We start from the raw sequence: 23099 nt of genomic DNA, 5'->3' as shown, positions 1-23099 counted from the left end.
CTTTTTCCACAAACCAATTTTTTCAAAGAAAAGTAAAGAACTCCATTAAACCAAAAATGAGAAAAAATAAAATGAAATAATCTACCAAGCGTGAAACTACCGCAAATCAGCATCAATAAATAAATGAAATACAAAAAGAACAGAAATTACAATAAATAACAGAGTCAAACTCAAAACGAGCAAAAATTAACATTAGTATGGCTCAAAATCCCTATGATTTCCAAAGGCCAGAACATAATTTGCACTTCACTGAAAAAATATAAATATTTTTACTTTTATAACTTTAATAAATCAAATAATATCAACATTTTGATTGCTAAATATCAGTAGGCTTATATGTATATTAAACTGACAATGCACATTCATTTGTATTTTTTTTCAGTAAAGTGCAAATTATGTTCTGGCCTTGGGAAGGGATAGGGGTTTTGAGCCCTTTTTATTTTAAATCGAATGACCCCTTTTCGAAGTTCCTACGACAACTCCTTCGATACGAAGTGCCCTGGTCTAAACAAAAAAAAAGTGATAATACATTCTACCCACATCAATCTTTACTATAAAAATATCGAGCCTTCCAATCACTTTCGACTATTAAAAAGGGACTAGCCCTTTCAATATCCAATAGAATGAGCCCTTTTTGAGTTTCTACGATAACGCTTTCTATAAACACCTTATGTACCTCCAGGGCATAAATTACAACCCTTGCCCTCAGGGCCGTGAGGGGGTTGTCATCCTCAAAGACCTAATTTCCAGAACTTTCAATTACGTTAAACAAAATGGCTTTCTAAAAAATTTATTGGATATGTTTGGGGAAATGGTGGGCGTGAGAAGGGCGTTAGTTGCTGTTCAATCACTTTCAACTATTAAAAAGGCACTAGCCCTTTCAATTTCCAATCGTATGGGCCCTTTTGAAGTTTCTGCAACAACGCTTTCAATAAAACCTTATATGCCCCAGGGCATAACTTACAACCCTTAACCCCGAGGGCTGGGGGGGGGGGGGTTGTCATCCTCAATGACATAATTTCTGGACCTTTCAACTACTTTGAACAAAATGGCTATCTCAATATTTTTATTGGATGTTCTTGGGGAAAGGGTGGGCGTGTAAGGGGTTTTAGTTGCCACCCAATCACTTCCGACTGTCAAAAAGGACACTAGCCGTTCTAGTTTCCAATCAAATGATTCCTTTTTGAATTTCTACGACAACTTTTTCTATAAAAAAAACAAATTATATGCCCCCAGGGCATAACTTACAACCCATGGCCTGGGGGCTGTGGGGGGGTTTCATCTTCAAAAACATTTTTTCCGGACTTTTTAGCTAAGTCGAACAAAATGGCTATTTCAAATTTTTGATTGAATGTGTTTGGGGAAATGGTGGGTGTGAGAGGGGTGTTAGTTATCCTCCAATAACTTTCAACTACTAAAAAGGGCACAAGCCCTTATAATATCTAATCAAATGATCCCTTTTTGAAGTTTCTACAACATCTCTTTCTCAAAGACGCTTAAATGCCCCCAGGTCTGAACTGACAATCCGTGCCCCTGGGGCTCTCAGGGCGTTATCATCCTGAACGACCTAATACTTTAAACTACGTTGAACAAAATGGCTATCTAAAAATTTTGATTGGATTTGCTTGGGGAAAAGGTGGGCGGGAGAGGGGGGTTAGTTGCCCTCAAATCACTTTTGACTATTAAAAAGAGCACTAGCTCTTTGTATTTCCAATCGAATGGGCCCTTTTTCAAGTTTCTACGACAAAGTTTTCAATAAAAACCTTATATGCCCCCAGGGCATAACTTACAACCCTGATCGTGAGTGGTGGGAGGATTCTGACTTTCTAAGATGTAATTTTCAGAACTTTAACATGCTTTTAACAAAATAACTATCTAAAAATTTTCATTGTGTGTGTTTAGATAAATGGTGGGAGTCGAAGGGGCATTAGCTGCATTCCAGTCACTTTCAACTATTAAAAAGGGCAATAGCCATTTCAATTTCCAATCAAATGAGCCATTTTTGAAGTTTCTATCACAACGCTTTCTATTAAAAACCTTATATGCCTCCAGGCCATAACTTACAGCCCCTACCCTGAGGGCTGTGGGGGGTTGTCATCCTCAAAGACCAAATTTCCAGAACTTCAACTACGTTGAACAAAATGGCTATCTCAAAATTTTGACTGGATGTGTTTGGGGGAATGGTGGGTATGAGAGGGGTGTTAGTTATCCTCTAATCACTTTCGAATATTAAAAAGCGCACAAGCCCTTCTAATTTCCAATCGAATGAGCCCTTTTTGAAGTTTCTACAGCATCACTATCTATAAAAACCTTATATGCCCCCAGGGCATAACTTACAACCCTTGCCCCGGAAGCTCTGAGGAGTTTATCATCCTCAAAGACCTAATTTCTAAAACTTTTAGCTACGTTGGACAAAATGGCTATCTAAAATTTTGTATTGGATTTGTTTGGGGAAAAGGTGGGCGTTACAGGTTAGCTAGTTGCCCTCAAATCACTTTTGACTATTAAAAAGGGCACTAGCCCTTTGAATTTCCAAACGAATGAGCCCTTTTTCAAGTTTCTACGACAAAGCTTACAATAATAACCTTATAAACCCCCAGGGCATAACTTACAACCCTTGCTCTGAGGGCTATGGGAGGAGTATCATCTTCAAAGATATAATTTCCGGACCTTTCAACTACTTTTAACAAAATGGCTATCTCAAAATTTTGTTCGGATGTGTTTGGATAAATGGTGGGCGTGGAAGGGATGTTAACTTATAATCCTTGCCCTGAGGGCTGTGGGGGGGGTTGTCATCCCGAAAGACCTAGTCCTCATAGTTGTTAACTGCGTTGAACAGAACGGCCGTCTCAAAATTTTGATTGGATGTGTTTGGGGAAAAGGTGGGTGTGAGAGGGGGTTTAGTTGCCCTCCACACTTTCGAATATTAAAAATGGTACTAGCCCTTTGAATTTCCAATCGAATGAGCCTTTTTTGAAGTTTCTATGACAGTGCTTTCTATAAAAAACGTTATATGCCCCCAGGGCAAAACTTACAACCCTTGCCCTGCGGGTTTTTGGGAGTGTCCTCCTCAGAAACATAATTTCTATCTGGAAATCAACTACGCTGAACAAAATGGCTATCTCAAAATTTTAATTGGATGTGTTTGGGGAAATGGTGAGCGTGGAAGGGGTTTTAGTTGATCATTGTCACTTAATTGTTGAATTATTTTCATATCTATATTTTCCTGGGCTTACAAAAATCAGTCTCTTTTTAACATCTTTGCCTCGAATATCCGCGCGGGAAGCCATGTCCATGCATGAAATACTACTACTACTACTAACAACTCACCGCAGCACCAATCCTACTGAGGACAACACAGCTACGCCTGCGGTTTACAAAAGAACAAAGCAAAAAAAAAAAGAAAAACGGACCAAAATAAGCCAAAAAGAAAAAAAGCATCGTCCTGCAAGGACGCTTAAAAAATGGTGTAAAAGTCTGTAAAAAAAAAAAAAAAATTCATTTGACTGGGTGCTCTGAACTCTCGACTGGGTGTTCAATGATGTTATTAGTGAAATGCAACAGAAAGCTTTTTTTTAGTGACATTTATTTTTTTATATATATATTTTTTTTTTTACTTTTTTTAGTGAAGGTAGTGTTTCGTCAGTAAATTGTGGTGGTGATATTGTGATCATTGATCGTATTCAGACTGTCTTAGTAGAGAATTTTCATCGTCTCATAGGTGATTATTCTTTAACAAAAAAAAAGGAAAAAAGGTCCTGTTTTTTGTCTTGCTTTAACTTTAGAACAGTCATTTATCTACGGTTTTATCTTACATACCCTGTTTCAACAGTATAAAATGACCAAAGATCATTAGCCTTTCTAATAATTTTCTAATAATAAGCTTTTCTAATAAGCATTAGCATTTCTAATAATTGCTTTATTTTAAAAGACTTTTCCGTTTTGCCCACATATTTTCAAAATGCTTTCCTTTTCGGATGGATAAGTAGTGAAGAATTCTTGAAGATACATTAAAACCCAAACTTGCAATATTCTTTAGTTTTCGACGCAGATTAATGTTTTGAACTTTTTGCGTACTTGTCTCCCCCCTCCCTCTTCGTCTATGTAGTGGGGAAAGGACATAATGTGCGTCAAGCTGTAATTCATATCTGTCTCTAAAATTTGCCTAAAATGGTGCGATCAGTAATTTATTTATGCTTTTCTATTTAGCTTAATTACATGTTTTAAAACTTGTTTAAAACCATGTTAATTAAATGTTTTAAAATAATTTTTAATAACCACTCAAAAGTAAGAATAACAATAAAAAAAATTGTATACAGTATACAGACCACAATATATAACAATATATAACCAAATAATAACCACAATATATAACCAATGCTAATTTATTTCCCCCTATTTATGCTCTATATAGCTAAATGTAGGCAAAATACAGACATATATAAGCAACTGACAAAATTCTCACATAAATCCTTTTGTGCGAACCAATCGGGTAGTCAAATTCTAAACCTCTTAAGTTTGAGTTTAACCTCTTAAGTTTGAGTTTACTTTAATTTTGTGATTTAATTTCCTTGGGTATTAAGCATTATTTAGACATCTAACAGCTCTGATTTCGAAGCAAAAGTTTTGTTTTTATTTACCTTAATGACATTTAAATAGCGAAATTTTGTTACTAGAACCCGTGAATCTGGTGCCTCAATAAATCCAATTTCCAAGAGCAGAAATTTTGAGTTTCTTTTTTTATTCCCCAGAGAACCACTAGCGTTTCACTGTGTTGGGAACACATGTTGCATTGTGTAACGTCAGGCACAGGCAATTTACGACTGCTATGATTCAAGCTTTCAGTCATAACATCTTTTAATGACTCATATTGGGCATTTTCAGGTCTTTTTATCCTATATTTTTTCCTTTTTTCTAGCCGAGTACGTCCTCACTGAGTGGAAGCCAGAGCTGATTACTGAAACACTGTCTTACTTGACCCCTGATAATGTAAGACTGTTCATCGTCGCAAAAGCTTTTGAAGGTAAAAATCCACTGGAATATTATAAGTGCTTAAATATTTTATTTTTTAGTGAAGATATGCAATAGCTGCTACTTTAATATTTTCCAGTAATTTTCTTTTTTGTATTTTTTCATCTTCTGGTGTTTTTTAATGCTAAAAAGCTGTTGGAGTTTTTGAAGAGAAAAAATCTTCAAAATTCTTTTCTGCTGTGTTCTTCAACACAGCAGAATGTGTTCTGTGTTCAACACAGAACACAGCATATTACACTTGTAGTCTTTTTAATCCTTTTTAAAGTATTTTTTTTTTTACTTTACTCTATTTATGAGCTTTTTTGTGCTTGAATCTCTTTTAGCTACCCTAACGTGTCAAAACAGAGAGCGAAATTTTGTTTCGTATAATTGGCAATCACAACTGCCCTAATTTCCTCAGTTCATAGTTGTAACAATAGCTGGAACTTTTAGTATAGAGCCAACTACAGCCTATAATAGCCAAAGTAAAAGAAAAAAGAAATTTTTTTTAAGACATTGTCTAGTGACAAATGCCTCCTGTCTAATACTATTTTCGGAATAGTAAGTTCATTCAGAGTCAACTGAACAGTATTTCTTAGTTACGAAATGAAAGTTCTGAGAATTAAAGTTAGCCCTAAAAGCCCTCAAAAATGATGCCAGATTGAAATAAAAATACCTAATTGAAATAACCATTGTCGAAACACAATGGTTTTTACAGTCTTACACCTTGAATAAAAAGGAACGCCCAATTTTTTGCATGGTCTCTTTTTTCCTTTTTTTTTTTATCGGGGGGTGGGGGGTCTTATCGAACAAGCCGCCACAAAATTTTGGGAGAGGGCATATTTTTACGAGAATGAGAATATCAAGTGTCCTTTTAAGTAATGAAATAGATAGTGTCGCAGCAAAGTGCTATTTTCTACCATTTTGCTCCGCAAAACATGATTTTAAAAAAAGAAATGAGCAGGTGCAAGACCAAAAAAGGCACAGTAATGGATAAGGGGTTTGCCGTGGGGGCGGGTATGACCTGCTTATATGCGTAAATTCAGCTGTGCTTTCAGAGCTTATAAAGAAATATTTAATTCTTCGCCGCAATTTTTGTGGACTAGATAGCGTTTCAAAATCTTGGATAGAAGCAGAGCTTTCGAGATGGAAGGATAGCTTTCAGAAGAGGACTTTAATGTGACCTTTTAAAGTAATATTAGGCGAGCATGCAGAAATTTGCTTCTGGACGGTTCGGGTTAGATTTTTAAAAATTGTGAAAAAAAAACAATTTTGGGGGGAAAAAATGGAACTATGAAAAAAATCATAAATTTTTTCAGATTTCAGGACCTTTTACTAAAAGCAAGTTGACAATTAGGCTCTATCCCTATCCTTATATTTAAACATACATAAATGAATCCTGTTTCTTTTGACTCTCCCTCTTACTGGAGCATTGATTGATGGGTAAATAAATATTGATCTGCAGGTCTTACTGCGTACCATAATTTGCGTCGTTTTATGTAAATAATTGTTAAGTGTGCAAGTTTGCTTTTTTGTTTTTTGTTTTTGATGTACTCCACTTCTTTTTGTTCATAGTGGGTAATAAATAAATTATTATTATTATATATTTCTTCTATCCATATGGAGGGATATTGAATTTCTATTTCTTCCAGTTGCAATATATTCTTTAAGCAGCTTATTAAACTGATGACGTGTAATATAAATTAGGTGTGTGTCTCTGTGTGACACTACAGGGGGGGGGGGTCCCAGCCCCCACCCGCCAAAATTTTTTATCGCGCTCTCATTCCCTTTTTTCTGTTTTCACTTTTTTTTAAATGAATTTGATATTCTGTTCAATTATTGGCGCCCTTGTCCAATTGCCCCCCCCCCCACGATTTGGCTCTAGATCCGCCTTGGGTGTTTGATTGTGTGTTTTGGTCTGTGTGCACTGGTAAAAAAAAGCTAAAGTAATCAAGCGTTTTCTTTAAAGCAGTCATAAGTATGTAGTGACGCATCGAGACATTATCAATAATACATTTCTTCATTTAGTAGCTTTTTATCTCTCGCTTTCTTTATATATGTGAGACCAAACTCTTATGTAATATATTGCCTAATTTTCCAACATCAGATCCTTTAGTTTGTCCTTTGAATCGTGAAATACAGCGATAGCAAGAAAGAGTGCGAATTAGAGAGCCACCTTTTCACGATAAGTGTGAAAAGAGGAATCCACTTTCTTCATGGCTTGTGTTAGAGAAACTTTTAATTCTTGTTCGTTTGTTCTTTGTTTTCTTATAGTATTGAGTTCTAGTCTTTTGTTTTTGTTTTTTTTTTATCTCTATTTGCATATCTACAAACTGTTTTCGATCATTCTGTTCAGGTTTCTTTCCTTTTTTTATATCTTTTTCAACGGTTTTCTTTCTTCGGCTTTTCGTAATTTATTTTTCTCTCTTTTGTTTTTTTTATACTTCTTGCATAGATTACGGCTTAGTGAAGGTTTTGGTCGAAATAGCGGTGGTTTTTCTAATTTCTTTTCACTAGCTGTAAATTTTCCTCTTTTGGTCCCTTTTTGAAGAGCTTCATCTAGCTCAACACTGGGACTGTAGATACTCTGTTTTGATGTTGGACATTCGGTACATTGTCGTAGTTAAGACCCAAGGCCGTAGCTTGTTTCTGTTTCTTCTTCTATTTTCAAATCTCAAATTTCTTTGGACGGTTTTATTCAGATTTCTTGACTAAACGTTAAATTTGTATTTTAATTAACCAAGTAATTTCAAAATACGGTCTTAGACCTGAAAAAAAAAATCCCTGCACGTAACCTCTTATTTTATGTGTGTGAATGACTCCTCATTTTAATTAAAGGGGTTCCTTTTCGAACTTTTATCTCGAGATAATCGAGGTGAAATTCAGGTTTTAAAATCGTATCTCTTTTATGGAAAAGGTGAATCAGTTGACTCTCCGAATTTTTTCAAGCCTTCCTGTTTAATGGATGGATTGTTCAGTGTGTGGTATCAAATCTTTTTCTTGACACGAATTCAATTTTTTATTTATTCACCCAACATAGGTTTTTTATTTGTGACCAACGTCAAAATACCAGGTACATCAAAATAAAATGACTTTTTGTCAACTGGACCCATCTTAGCTATAGCCACCTATCACATTTTCGTCAGTGCTGCCATGTGGACAAAAATGTTTTTTTCACTGGACCAATCCTAACTAGACCCATCTACCTTATTTTTGTCAGTGTTGCCATGTTAAATCGTGAAAATAAATTAGCGGAACTATTTAGTTTCATTGCTGCTTTTCGTCCGCAAAAAATAAGCATTAACACTATGTTTAATCGCAAAGAAAAATACAGCTTCAAAGGAAAGCTGCACTTCCTTCGGCTGTTGGGTGCCATAAGTTTTTTTGCTAATTTTTTGGCTGATTTTTTTCACCCACTTTTCATATTTTTTTTTTTCGTTACTACCATAAACTGTATAACCGCATATAGATGTCTTTTTCAACGAAAATTGAGTTCCGTTTTCCCTGATTTTTCAGGAGCAAATTTACCTAGCAAAAAGTGGAAATCTGTATCGTATAGTTTGCTAACACGACGTCCAAAAAGTCTTTAGTTCATGATTATGGCAATAGCTGAAACCTAGTAAAGAACCAATAGCGGCCTATAGTAGCCAAAATAAAAAAAAAAACAAGGGTATTAAACTGTAAATTTCTGCTTAAAGAATTCACCCAATTAAATTTCGTTTTCACTGTGCTTGATACTTTAAGATTTTTGATACGTTTTTTAGTCTTTTTCATGTCGATATTTAATATCTTTTAAGATAACTTTTTGAGCCTGCCTTACCTGAGAGGATGACACACTAGACTTGTAATCTGTCCTTTGCGATGCGGGTTTAAGTTCTAGCGTTTCTAAAAGAAATTCAAAGTCCTGGCTTGGGGTGGGGGTCAGTGGCGTGACTGCAAGCTCAGCTGCCTTGGTTGTGGAGGTAATAGGTCTTTGAGACTTGAGCTAGCTATGTCCCCCCACCAGAAAATCAAAATATTTAAGTAAAAAGATAACTTTTCTTCTGGATTGACGTCTTTATTGAAATGGATTTAGTCTTAAAGACGATATTTGTTAGTCACGTATAATTCTTGGCTAAATTGTGAACTACAAAATACGTCATGTTTGGGGCTTATTTAAAAATGAAACTCGTCAATGCAAGCTATCGTTGAATATTTGAAACTTATTTAGCATAACAATTTTCTTAGGTAAGACTGACTGCGTAGAAAATTATTACGGCACAAATTACAAAGTAGAGAAAATTCCCGAAGATATTGTTACCAAATGGAAAAATGCTGGAATCAACTCTTGTATGCACCTACCAGAAAGAAATGAATTTGTCCCAACCAAATTTGATTTGAAGCCACGTGACGAGCTGAATACATCTTTGCCTCGTATTGTACGTGATTCGCCCTTTTGTCGTCTTTTCTTCAAGCAAGATGATGAGTATTTATTACCAAAAGTATGTGTATTCATACAAATAACTAGTCCATTAGTTTATACAGACCCATTGCATGTGAACTTGACTACTATGCTACATTTGTTATTCAATGACGCTACAAATGAGGAGCTATACCCGGCTGAAATCGCAGGGCTGAGTTTTGACATCAAGACAATTAAATATGGAATATTACTAACATTTAAAGGATATGATGATAAGGTACAAGTCCTGTGCAAGAAAGTGATGGAACGTTTGACTCGATTTGAGGTTGACCCTGTTCGTTTTGAGATTATTAAGGTAAGATTTAATTGTTATTTTTACCTGTATGTAGGAGAGTATATGAAAAGGGGATCCATTCCAAGGATCGTCCAAAGAAATCTCCGGGAAAATTGTGAACTGATATGTTTAAATGCACGAACAGTGGAACATTCATAACAGTTGTTTTTCTTCTTTTTTCCAGCTTTCCAGCTTGTGTAAGTAAATAGTTGAGTGTTAAATACTTTAACGAGTTTAAAATAATGGGTACTTATCCGATTTATAGTCGAAGACCCAATTTTTATTCTAAGAAAAAACGAAAATGATTTGAATTGCTCAAATCTTTGCGATTCCCCTGGGGCTATCCTACTATCATCAACCATTTTTATGAAACGCTTGATCAGCTTTCTTCCTTACTTAAACAACTTTAAAGGTGTCTCTGTTGCATTTTATGAAACATTCATTATTTTGATCTTATGTCATTCAGATAAATTTAGGAGTTCTGCATGTAATATTAATTTTGAGTATGATGTTGACTAATCCCAATCGGTTGCATTTTTATCACCCTTTTTCCAATAACGATGCTACTACTGCTAATAATTTTTTAAAAGCAGTATCGTAATAAACAATAAGTAGAACAATAGGGAAATTTTTATATAAGACAGTGGAATGCAACTTTAAATGAATATTCCGACCCTATATCCAAGGGCCGTCCTCAGAAAAACAAACGAAGAAAAAAAATGATATAAAAGAAAACTAAATTAAAATTCAATCATTGAAACTGAAAAAAAAATTCAAATTTTCATAACAGCCCTAGCATCATTACTTCAAGGAAGTTCAACCAGGGAGTCCTGGTTGAACTTCCTTGAAGTTATGATTCTAGGGCTGTATTGAATTTTTTTATTTTTTTTTTAAGTTTTAATAATTGAATTTTAGTGTGAGTTTCTTTTATATTGTTTTTTTCTTCGATCGTTTTGCTGAGGACGGCCCTTGGATATAGGGTCGAAATATTCATTTGAAGTTGCGTTCCACTGTCTTATATAAAAATTTCCCTAAAGTTCTACTTATTGTTTATGATGGAAAGGCAGTCTGGTCTTCGGCGCTATTTACAGTATCGTATTCTTGAGTCCCAATGCATCGATTTTCCGAATCGAAAGCCACCAGAGGCCAGAGCAACTACACACGCTTCTCTTCCACCTCACTCAATTCAAAACTTCACCATTTGTTGTCATTTATGAATTTTTCTTTGAAGAATATCACTTATGACTTTTTCCTACCCTATCCAAGGATGCTTTATTTTTTCTTAGCCAAAGATTGATTTTCAAAAAGACAATTCCACGGAACCCTATCTCCTTCATTTGTAGCTCTGGATTCATGTAGCAGCTGCTGCGTTAGCTGTCTGACCCAAAACTGCTTATATCCATCCATCAGTCTAATATATCTGTTAAATTGCAACTGGCAAAACTAGAAGCATGAGATGGAGAAGACTCTTTTTTATGTAGGCTTTACGTTTTTTGACGGCTAGCTTGAAATATTTCAACGTAGCTGTTAGTGTCATGACGTATGAACTTACAAGGGAAAAGTATAACTATGATGGAAACGTAAAAATGTCCATTTTTGTGCGAAAACATAGCTGTCTATGTGAAACTTGGCTTTCTAAACTAAAACTTGGCACTGTTATCTAAAGCTTTTCCGGGATAAAACTTGTCCAAGCCACTCTAAACCTACGTATTGGGATCAACCCATATTTTATGGCCACATCCGTTTATATAGTACTAATCTTACTTGAGTGAGTGGAAAGATAATGCTTAAACCAAACCCCTGGAATTTAAAAAAATAGAGATTTCTGATTAATTTTTAATTATTCTTTATTAATTTAAGAGTACATGCTTCTAGTCTCTTGCAAGCTTTTAAACCCTCTTTTGCATCCTCTACCTAAATGAAATCCTGGTTGTGGCTCTGCTATAAGTGATATTAAGGTAAAACGTTTAAAAAAGCTAGATTGCCTCCCTTTAGTCGTCTGTTCCAAGTCGGATTCCAAATGCACTTACGGTCCCTTTTTTTTCCTCGAGACATCAAGAAAAACTAGGATTTAGACATCTTATTTCTACAGGCTTGGAGATGAAATGAACTTGGTCTCCAAGTTCTACAGAACTTGGAGATGAAATGTTCACATATACGTTTCTTACGCTGTCACCTAATGAATAGATTGACCTAAGCTGCATTTGTAAATTTAAAGCTGTAAATTTGTTGCTTCTGTTTCTTCTTTGAATCAGAACGATCAATTGTCGTAATGTGACTGTTTTATGTGGTTGCTATCAAAATCACCACATGTCTCGGCTGGGTAGCTAAAATTAAAAGAATGATGGCTTTCCAGCTACTCCTTCTCATTTTATAAGGATGATCAGGTAACTTTTATAGAACTGAATTATTTCTGCTCTTTGTGGAAATTTAGAAAAACTCGATATTTTATGCTTTGTTCGATATTCTAAGATGCATAAAGTAGGCCAGTGAACCACCCAACAAACCACCCCCTCCTACTTATCTCCGCCATTTTGTTTGCAGAAAGGTAGGCATATTGTACCTTGTTTGAAGCAGAATTACGCCAGTATTTTTTATCTATATTATTGGAGGCATTAAGTGGGTCCATTGTTCCGGCAACACCACCCTACCTATTTCAACGCCAACGTTATAGTAGAAAAGGTATATTGCAATTGCTTGAGCTGGAGTCACGCAAGGATTTTCAGTAAGTAAGTATACTACAACACTTCGCTTTGCCCAATCAACGTAAATCTTGTATTGTTCTTGGTGTACTGCTATATGTTTATATGGTCTCCGTTGGCAAAAAGCTTGAGAGCCTTTGTCTCAGAGAAAGGATATTCAAAATTGATTTAAATGAATCTAGGTGCTTTTGAAGTGGCACAAAATATTGCAGTTACCTATGCTTGGATCGGCTGTTAAAACTTGACTACTTTTGAAGTTTTTTTTTCACTTTGAAGGAGAAGGAAAGGGTATTTTTGGACAGTTATCAAGGTTTGCTCAACTAAAATAAAAAAATCTACTTTTTCGTTATTTGCTTGAGATTTATAGGTTAATTTTGTTCTAGGAAGCCTTCGTAAGAGGTTTGAAGAACTTTCGCGCAGATCAACCACACAACCATGTGGTCTATTATACGTCGTTGGTCATGAGTGAAAGAGCTTGGAGGAAAGAAGAACTCCTGGATTGCGTTGATGACCTCACTGTTGAAAGACTGCGTTCTTTTATAAACGTCTTCTTCTCTCGTACCCACGTTGAAAGTTTAGTCCATGGAAACGTTACTGAAAATGTAAGTTTTAGTGATTGTTCCAAAATATACAGATCTTACTTTATTAGGGTAAAATATTGGACATATCTGAAAATGGTCTTTTTGCCTGTAAAAATGGCTGCTCAGACTGGGAAAGCGTTACTGTGGATAATTTTTCCCTTGTATGTAAAAAAAATCTTAATGATGCTTTTTTTCTGAGCATTCTGGTGCAGATACTACTAGATTCCAGATATGTCATCGGTGTAGAGTAAACCCTATACCGTTTGTCCATAGCCGTCTTTACAGGCTGAGAAATCGTTTTAAGATTGCGTCAAAATTTATCATTATGTAAAGCTCAGATACAGGTCTGCTAACCTGAAAAAAACTGTTATGGAGAGTTTGTGTGCTGTTCAGGCCACAATGAAAAAATATTTGAAATTTGTATCATATATACTTAACAACTTAATTATAAACAATAAAAGAATAGATCGGAATGAATTTAAAACTTGACAGAAAATGGCTTTACTTGAATAAAAACAAAACAAACGAACAAAAAAAAAACAAAAAAAAAAAACGTCAAGCACCTATTTTATGACATGGGAAATTGTTTTTAATGTGTCTGGATAACAGAGTATCTTTTGTTTTTTCACACTCTATTTGGCTTTGATATTTTGTCAGTTTTTTTTTATACTTCAGCCTTTATTATTTCACAAACTATACATCACGAAATAACCTTGGACTAAGCAAACATGCCATTTGGCCAAGATGCGGTCCTGAGCATTACAAAGCTTTAACTTAGGAAACTACTATCAATGAACCGCATACATGGAAACACCAAAGCATCAGCCACAACGATATATATATATATATATATATATATATATATATATATATATATATATATATATATATATATATATATATATATATATATATATATATATATATATATATATATATATATATATATATATATATATATATATATATATATATATATATATATATATATATATATATATATATATATATATATATATATATATATATATATATATATATATATATATATACATATATAAAAAGTTAGAAAAGTCTGTGAGTCACGTAATTTTTATATACATTAGTATTGCAATGACGTTTTTACATGCTTAAAGAGCATAAAACTGGTAATTGCACAAATATTTGTATATATTTTGATAAGGGATTACAATTACAACAATTCCAAAATCTTAAAAAAGAAAACCAAAAGTTTGAAGCTTTGTAGAAATCGTTGTTAGAAATCGGACTTGCTGTAATAATAAAATATCTTTGAATAGACTGCAGCATAAAAAGACATTAAATTGCCTAAACAACAAAAACTGGTAATTGCAAAAATATTTATATGTGTTTTTACGAGGGGTTCAAAAACCTTAAAAGAGAAAACGAAAAGTTTGAAGCTTAGTAGAAATCGTTTTTAGAAATCGGACTTGCTGTAATAATCAAATATCTTTGAATAGACCCCAGTATGAAAAGACATTAAATTGTGGAAAGAGCAAAAAATGGGTAATAGCAAAAATATTTGTATATATTTTAACAAGGGATTAAAATAATTTAAAAACCTTAAAATAGAAAACTAAAAATATGAAGCTTAGTAGATATCGTTGTTAGGAATCAGACTTGCTTTAATAATTAAATATCTTTGAAAAGACTTCTGTATGAAAAGACTGCAAATTATCTGCGGTTAGAAGACAAGAGACAATGAGAATCCATATATAGAAGCCTGCCGCGTGGAAAATGCCGGGGCCCGGCGGCTGGTAATTGCAAATATATTACTATATATTTTAACAAGGGATTACAACAATTCAAAAAACCTTAAAAATGAAAACCAAAAGTTTGAAGCTTAATAGATATCGTTGTAAAAAATCGGACTTGCTTTAATAATCAAATATCTTTGAAAATACCGCAATATGAAAAGACAGCAAATTGTCTCAAATTGTCTGCGGCTAGAAGACAAGCGACAATGAGAACCCATATATAGAAGCCTGCGAGAGATAAATTAGAATAAGAAGTGACCCTAGTATTGATCCCTGGGGGACACCACAAGTTATTTTACATTCATGAGAAATTGCCAATCTAAGATAGACAACCTACCTCTCATCTAATGATTGAATCCATGGTATGATAAATGGAGGAAAATTCAATTTTTTAGGTTTATGCTTTAAAACATTGTGGTTAATAGTATCAAAAATCTTTGAAATGTCAAGAGAAATAGCAGACGTCAAGAAACCTAGACATACAAGCACAACTGCACACTGAAAGTGACAGAAGGGGATAGAGGTATCAAAAGCCTAGTCCGATAGACCTCCTTAGAACCAAGATTCTATTAGCCCACTGTTTAGTGGTTTCCAACCTCTTCTCCTCCTCTCCCCACCCAAAAAAATTATCCTTGTATGAGCTGATCCTGTTATCTTATATGCTCTTCATTATTCTTTTATAGCACCCAACGTACGATTCAAGTTTACCTTGTTTACCGAAACGATTACGAGTTTACCGAAACGATTTCGTGTTAAAAAGAAAATTTCCGATGGGGTCTTAGTGTCAATTCACTTGTGGCAATGAATATAATCTTAAATCAGAAAAAAATACTACTGCAGGAAATGCTCTATTTCAACAAAAAGATCTATACTCTTTTTTAAAATCAAACATGACCTAGACACCTTAACATTAATTTCAAAGTTCAAATTGTAGCACAAAGATAACGCGTAGACAAGCGAAATTGCAGCTTATGAGCCACATTTTGAAGCTTCAATATCCATAGCTAGCGTGAGCTCAAACGTCATTTTTATTATGTTCAAAAATAGTGCTTAAATTTCCTGGTCCAACTGTTATATTTTACATTAATTTCATTCAGAGGCATCAGTTAAGATTACTTTAAAAAAGAAAGAAGTTAAAACATTATTTCGGGAGCTTCCATAATGACGGTATTATAACTCAGGATCGTTCTGTGCAAGATCGTTCGAAACTTATGTTTCTTTATTTCTGTTTTTATATTCAGGATTGTTTTAAGCTTATTATTTTAATGTTTTCTTTTTTATCGGAACAAGTGTTGTCAGGGCCATATCCGGAATTTTTATTCAATTGGTTGGTGGGGGGGGGGGTACAAACAAAAAATGTCACTGACTGCCATATTTTAGTGATTATCAAGGTTTCTGTGTGCATAGATTGTTTACACGTTTTATCACTTTTTGTCAGACAGAAATTTCGTGGGGGTTTAACGGGTTAATCCCCCTCTCTCACTGGATATGGCCCTCAGTGATGTAATCTCAAATTTATTTATTTTTCTAGGAAGCTTTGGATCTCCTTACTGAAGTAGAAAAACATCTGAAAAACAACTGCTGTAGTAAACCTCTCCTCCCTGGACAATTGATCAAAGATAGGGAAATTCAATTAGATGAAGGTAATTACTGTTTAATATTTTTTATTTAACAGTTTGACTGAAATCTGATGACTGCATAATAGTTTGTTTTTGTTTCTTATAAACAATAGTTGATGAGTTAAACGAACCAGAAGTGCCTTTATTGCTTTAAATGAAGCGCTCAGGAGGCGGAATGATTATATCCTTATTATGAAAAGTGGAAACGATTCTAAAACGAAAAAAATTGCCGATTTTGATCAATTATCTGGTAGAAAAGATTTCCAGGAATTTGTTTGTATTTTCATATTTAGCTTAAGCTTTTTAAGGAATGATTTTTTGCATATTCTATTGTGGGCTTACTCAAACTGACTTCAAAAGATTTATTGAGCCTTCAGTGGTAAACAGTTGGTAACTATTCCCTGGAGGGGGGGGGGGTATAAAGACCTCCGGTGGTGACGTCTAAAACATGCATTTGTCGGTTAGACTTATGAACAGATATGTTTTATTTATATGCAAATTGCTTTACTTATTCATTATGCTTTAACACAAAATAATTAATGCTGACCTGACAGAAAAGTGGAGAAGATTGAAAAAAAGAAAGAAGTATAGTGTCACACAGAATTGACGCAGGTCACACTAACAGTTAAAAATTTCCTTAGCGAATTGTTTTTTAAGGGATATTTGTATAGTAAACAAAGAAAAGAGATTGCTACATCTGTATGTCCATTAATCTATGTATAAACCGGGCTCCAACCCTTTTCCGAAAATACGTAATAAGTACTTTCGGAGATTTTTCTTTGATCTCAGTGAATATCTAAACCCCTAATATAGAGCACTTGCGTTTAACATAAAACCATCGAATTAATCAAAGTAACTTAAATAAATTTAATTAATTACATTAATTTATAAAAGAAAATAATTAAGGACGTTTAATAGCATAAATGTTATTTTGCTAGTCTTAGTGTCGGCTGACAGTCTCAAAGACCAATGACCCATTAGCCAATTTTTTTAGCACCAAAGAGAGCTTGCGAAGCAATTTCGGTAAAAACTGATGGAGATCTTAAATGTGTCGACAGTTCGAAAAAGTAACGAAAGGCTAATTCTAAAACAAAGAAAACATATAATCTCTTCCTGATTGTTGAGCAAAACGCTGTCTATTCAGTGTGCATACAGCATAAATAATATATATCCTGTGTTGGCAAAGATTTCAATCAAGGCGGTTAGCATGACAGGAAACTTCCAAAGCTGTCAAATTATTCAATGGTACTTCTTTTGAGCTGAATTTGAATGTTTTCAAGCAGGTATACTAGAATATCTTTAGGGGTTGTCCTTTCCTAATCTTTAAAAACCAAATTCACGATTTCTAAGTTTCTAAGCTTTCATGCTTTCTAAGTTTCACCCTTTCTAAGCTTTAAAAGGATGTGAGTTTCGTTAAATCTGAGTATCTCTATCTGTGGCACAAAACGAGAGAAGTTAAAGGGTTTTCCTATGATTTCCGGGAAAATAGGTGTCGGGCTTTAGTGTTCTGTCGTTTATTCGAATCTCTTATCAAAGCTCTACAAGTTATAGTAAGACTGCGTATTCTATCGTGAATAGTCCGGCCACACAAACTAAAATAGTTATACTGGTTGAGGTAGTGTAGGTTGATCCTTTATAGTATCGAAGGGCTTTAATCTAATTAATTAATTGAACTACTTAACTTAAACGTTTTCGCATCCTGACCAATGGTCTGTGTTGCGCAGGTATCAATCTCCTGATTTACTGCCTTTGGCTTGGAGTGTAAAGCGTGGTTGGGGGGGGGAATCATCCGACGATTCCTGGGTTTTCCCCCCTGATTTCTTCAGGTACCCATTTAGAGCTGGGTCGACTCTGGCTGAGCTTACAGAGTCCCATTATTGACCCCCATTCCCCAATATGGGAACGTTCCCCGTTCCCCGTTCTAAACCAAATAACCAGGGACACTAGGAACCGAATGCATGTTCTCAGGATTTAAAGTCCAGTGCGCTAACCGATCAGCTAGGGCCGCTCAATTAATTAAAGAATCATGTTAATGAAGCAACCATCTTCCAGGCTGCTACTACATCCTCAAAGCTACTAACGATGTCCATAAATCGTCAGCTGTCGAAATTTACTACCAATGTTCACAAGAAGAAATTCACATGAACACCCGTCTAGATTTACTTTGTCAGATAATATCTGAACCGTGTTTTAACATCCTTCGGACTCAAGAACAGCTGGGGTATATTGTGTTCAGCGGAAAGAGAAGGGGTAACGGAGTTCAGGGCTTAAGGATTATTATACAATCCGAGAGACATCCGGAGTTCCTAGACGGAAGAGTTGAAGCATTTTTAGAATGTGTTCAGGTAAATTTATATTTTTGAGTCGAATATGTGTTTCATAATTGTTGAGTAATAATGTTGAATCCTTCAAATAAGCCTATTTTACTGCCTTAAAAAAAAGAAAAAAATCAACTTTTTTTATTGAAAAATTGTACATACAAATCTTAATTGGTCATTTCTTAATTATGTGTTCCCATTCTAAACACTTAGAAGATAAATTTCTCGATATATGGCATCCCTGCTGTCTAATTTGTTTCTGAAATAACTTTATTTGACTTTTTGTCTGGCTTTTCTCTACCTTTTTTATAGTTGTATCTTAGCCTTTCAGGTACAAATAAAAGATGCTTTTATGCTATTTTGTAAGCTTAGAACCTCGAGTCCATTTAGTATTGGCACACAAAATCAACACAGTGAGAGACATACTAACAAGGAGATAGCTAGGGATGAGTAAGGAGGAGAGTGCCTTCCCCCCTCTATGTAGTAAAATCCTTCTAACCCTTCTACCAACAATTCCCAGAGTGTAAATCTCAGTTCCGAGAGTATGATGGATACGCTTCTCCCCTAGGAAAAATGTCTATCTAAGCTTATGGATACCAGAATATTTCATAATCATAATGATCAAGGATCTCTTGTACGAAATTTCGGACGAAAGGCAAGACGTTACTCCGATATCCCATAAATGGAAGTTTCTATGTTGCGTCAGTTGGAATCCTTCTCTGGACACAGAAATTGGTTTTTGTGGGAGCCAAGGTTCGGTTAGAGGCTGGGGGAGAAAATTTGCTGAGATAGCAGGGAACAGCTGGTTTTGTGAACGGTGTATGAAGATTATTGGGATAATTGTAAAAATAATGAGATTTGGAGAGAACTGCCGGCGGCTTCCCTCCTTCGTACCAGAATGCTTTCTCCCACCCCTTCCTATCATGTATGTATCACTATAATATCACCAAGGCAGAGCAATAATTAGTCCTCCCCTGATAAAAAAAAGACCAAAAACGTAAAAACGTGAATATGTTTTCCTAACATTTTTAGGTAGAATAATACATTGAGAACCAACGTAAGCACAATTAGCACAGTTTAATGAGGTAATCGGATGATAAATTGTCGCAAAGAAATGACTGCTTCCTTTCCTTACATCATAGCACATATTCGCATGGATCAGACCCTTAAGATGGAAAATTTTCGTCTTCTTGATTAAAAATATATTTGAATCCTTACATAGGTCCATTTCAAACTGTGATGTTTTTTTATATTCTTTTTCCAAATAAAACGGAAAACTTTCAGACCCAATGACAAAAGGCTGTTTGTTTTATTTATATATATTTTCTTGAGTTATGGTATTTAGGTGTAGTTATGAACTTATGTAAGAAACTGAAGAACTAAATAATATAGGCATTCAATAGTTGCTTAATTAACACGAGTTTATTTTGCCTTTCACATTTTTAAGGGTTTCCTTGAAACTATGACAGACGATGAGTTCAGCCTTCATAAAGCAGCGTTGTCTACTAAAAAATTGGAGCGTCCAAAGACTCTTAACAGTTTGGCTAATTTTTATTGGAATGAAATTGCCTCAGGTGACTATAATTTTGGAAGGCATGTCAATGAAGTTGAATATTTGAAGAATGTTACCAAAAATGACGTGGGACAGTTTTTCAAGGTAAGTAGCATTTAATAGCTTATGTTTAGAGTAAAAATGGATAAAGTTGGTATTCTTATATTCGCGAAACCTCAATTTACTAGCAATGGTAAAACTCATTATTTGAGTACGCTCATCAGCTGAATTCTAATTCATGCATTAACTATAATTTCCATCCATAATAACATACATTTTCTTCCATAGCTACTTAGCTTTGCTTTGGTTTATTGTTCTCGGTCTTTATTAGAAAGCCGCCATGATCTAAATTGCAAATTCGTCTTACATTTGTTTACTGGCCTTTTAAAATTAGGCTATAATTGCAATTCGATTATTTACATAAAGGAATCTATTTTTATATATCTGAGTCTATTTCATCTCGGTCTGTACCTCAAAAGTTTGGTTTTTAGTGTGCTGAAAAATTAGTCCACTCTATCGCTGCCCCATCCAGTTTTTTGCTTGTTTTTTTTTTTCATCTCAGTCTGTACCCCAGAAGTTAGTTTTTTAGTCAGCTGAAAAATTAACCTTTTTTTTTTATCTCAGTCTGTACCTCAAAAGTTTCGTTCGTAGTGTGCTGAAAAAGTAGTCCAATCTATCGCTGCCCCAGCCAGTTTGTTTGCTTTTTTTTCATCTCAGTCTGTACCTCAAAAGTTTCGTTCTTAGTGTGCTGAAAAAGTAGTCCAATCTATCGCTGCCCCATCCAGTTTGTTTGCTTTTTTTTCATCTCAGTCTGTACCCCAGAAGTTATTTTTTTAGTCAGCTGAAAAATTAACCTTTTTTTTCATCTCAGTCTGTACCTCAAAAGTTTCGTTCTTAGTGTGCTGAAAAAGTAGTCCAATCTATCGCTGCCCCATCCAGTTTGTTTGCTTTTTATTCATCTCAGTCTGTACCCCAGAAGTTAGTTTTTTAGTTAGCTGAAAAATTAACCGTTTTTTCTCATGTCAGTCTGTACCTCAAAAGTTTGACTTTTAGTGTGCTGAAAAATTAGTCCACTCTATCGCTAAACCATCCAGTTTTTTTGGTTTTTTTAATTAGTACTCTATTGCTGCCCCATCCATTTTTTTTTCTTCATCTCAGTTTATACTCCAGAAGTTAGTTTTTTTGTCATCTGAAAAGTTAGCCGTTTTTTTCTTGTGAGTCTGTACTGTACCTCAAAAGTTTGGCTTTTAGTTTGTTTGAGATATCGGTTTTATCCAAAAACTTCGAAATTTCTAATAAGTTTACATTTGGAGTTGATAACACCCCATAGCCCCAGTTTAGGATATTTTATACCCATATTCTGCCTATATCTCGGGATATTGGTTGAATTTTCCAAGATTCCCTCATTTCTTCATTATTTTATGTGTCATACTTTCTCTGTGGCTGCTCAATTTTGCATGTGGGGGAATATTCCGGGGGGGGGGGGGGGGGGTGCGCCGAGGATCAAATAAAAAAAGTGAAGAAAAACAAATAAAAATCATAGCTTAGATTTCACTAGGAAGGCAAAAATGTATAACAAAAGCAAAAAATTGAGACGAAAGAGCCAAAAAGAATTCCGCCAAATAGCATTTTTTTTTTCTTATTTTTTAAGGTTAAATAACAAGAAACTGCTTGAAAATAAATTCAATCACTGTAGTAATATTATTGTTACCATTACATTCCAATTAAAATGGTATTTGAAAGAAAGCTATAAATAAACAATAGGCAAGTACCTGCCTCATATATATCTCATTTTTTTACGAGATCTTCCATATCTTCCTCGAACTATTATGTAATCTACCCGTTTCGCTATTTTACCGATTTCTACAGATACTAGACTGTTAATACAAAAAAAGTAAACTTTTTTTTACATGTTTGGTTATCCATTCTCGCTCTGCGGGTGCCCAATGTTTGGAAATGAGCAGGAGATGAGTGGTATGAGTGAAAAAAATGAGGATACTTTTAAGCGAGATGATTATTAATTTTAATCTAGGGTTTAAATGAGACTAGAATTCCTTTTTTTCTGTTATCACAAACTATAATTTTAACCCTGGTATATATGTTTCTTAAAAAATGTGTAAACGCCTAATTACTGTAAAATGTGGTTAATTACAGACCGATTCAAGATCAGAATATGAATAAAAAAGCTTGTTTTCTAGTCTTCTTCTCTTTTCACTTGTTATCGTAAGCTTTTAAATCCCTCAAAAAAAGAGTTTTTGCCGCTAAGATGCGAGAAGAAGTCGCCAAGTTATAATCATCACCTTTAAAACATCCACCGGAAAGTTTGTTTTGGTTTGAGGAACAAAGAACCTTAAAAGTTTTGCTAGTAAAAAATGATCGTATAATTTAGTCTGGAAATTTTTGCACCTGCAGGGGGACGGAGACTAAGTATATAATCTCTTTAAATATGGTACTTTCCTAGAAATAAGAGAACATTATCTTTCTCAGGAAAATTTTTCATTGGGCTTCCAGAACTCTAACCAAGTTTTCTAAACCTTATTTTTAGACACGTAAGATTGTCATTTTACTTTTTTTTTTAAGCTCCATGTTCTAAACGGGCAAAAAAAAAGACGAAAAATGTAAAATTAAAGGTAAACTTCTCTTGGATTTTTCTAGTTCTGTTAGATTGCCCTCTATTGTCAGTGGTGCTAAGAGTTTTAGTTCCTATTAAACCGATGCTAAAGTGCCAAATATTCCTTTATTATCACTTTTCCCTTCTCTCTGCTCCGGACCATTGGACTTGGCGTATTTATGAAGTTGTTTTTCT

The 23099-nt window shown here is 34.5% G+C and overlaps 1 protein-coding gene across 2 annotated transcripts in view; it reads left to right on the top strand.

Annotated features, from left to right (window-relative positions):
* Positions 1–23099, top strand: part of Ide (Insulin degrading metalloproteinase) — a 61761-nt gene that overhangs the window by 35485 nt on the left and 3177 nt on the right. For both annotated transcript variants that reach the window (XM_089088210.1, XM_089088212.1), the window contains exons 7-12: positions 4919–5023; positions 9238–9767; positions 12832–13050; positions 16336–16447; positions 18476–18768; positions 20189–20398. In XM_089088210.1, the coding sequence (XP_088944336.1) occupies positions 4919–5023; positions 9238–9767; positions 12832–13050; positions 16336–16447; positions 18476–18768; positions 20189–20398 (1469 nt within the window). The remainder of the gene's footprint in view (positions 1–4918; positions 5024–9237; positions 9768–12831; positions 13051–16335; positions 16448–18475; positions 18769–20188; positions 20399–23099) is intronic.

The sequence above is a fragment of the Artemia sp. Qi Xiang Cuo genome, chromosome 4, assembly GCF_049724085.1.
Source record: "Artemia sp. Qi Xiang Cuo chromosome 4, ASM4972408v1, whole genome shotgun sequence".
In the NCBI taxonomy this organism is placed as follows: Eukaryota; Metazoa; Arthropoda; class Branchiopoda; order Anostraca; family Artemiidae; genus Artemia; species Artemia sp. Qi Xiang Cuo.
The sequence above is the reverse complement of the archived record's forward strand: the minus strand, read 5'-3'. Positions and strand labels throughout refer to the sequence as shown.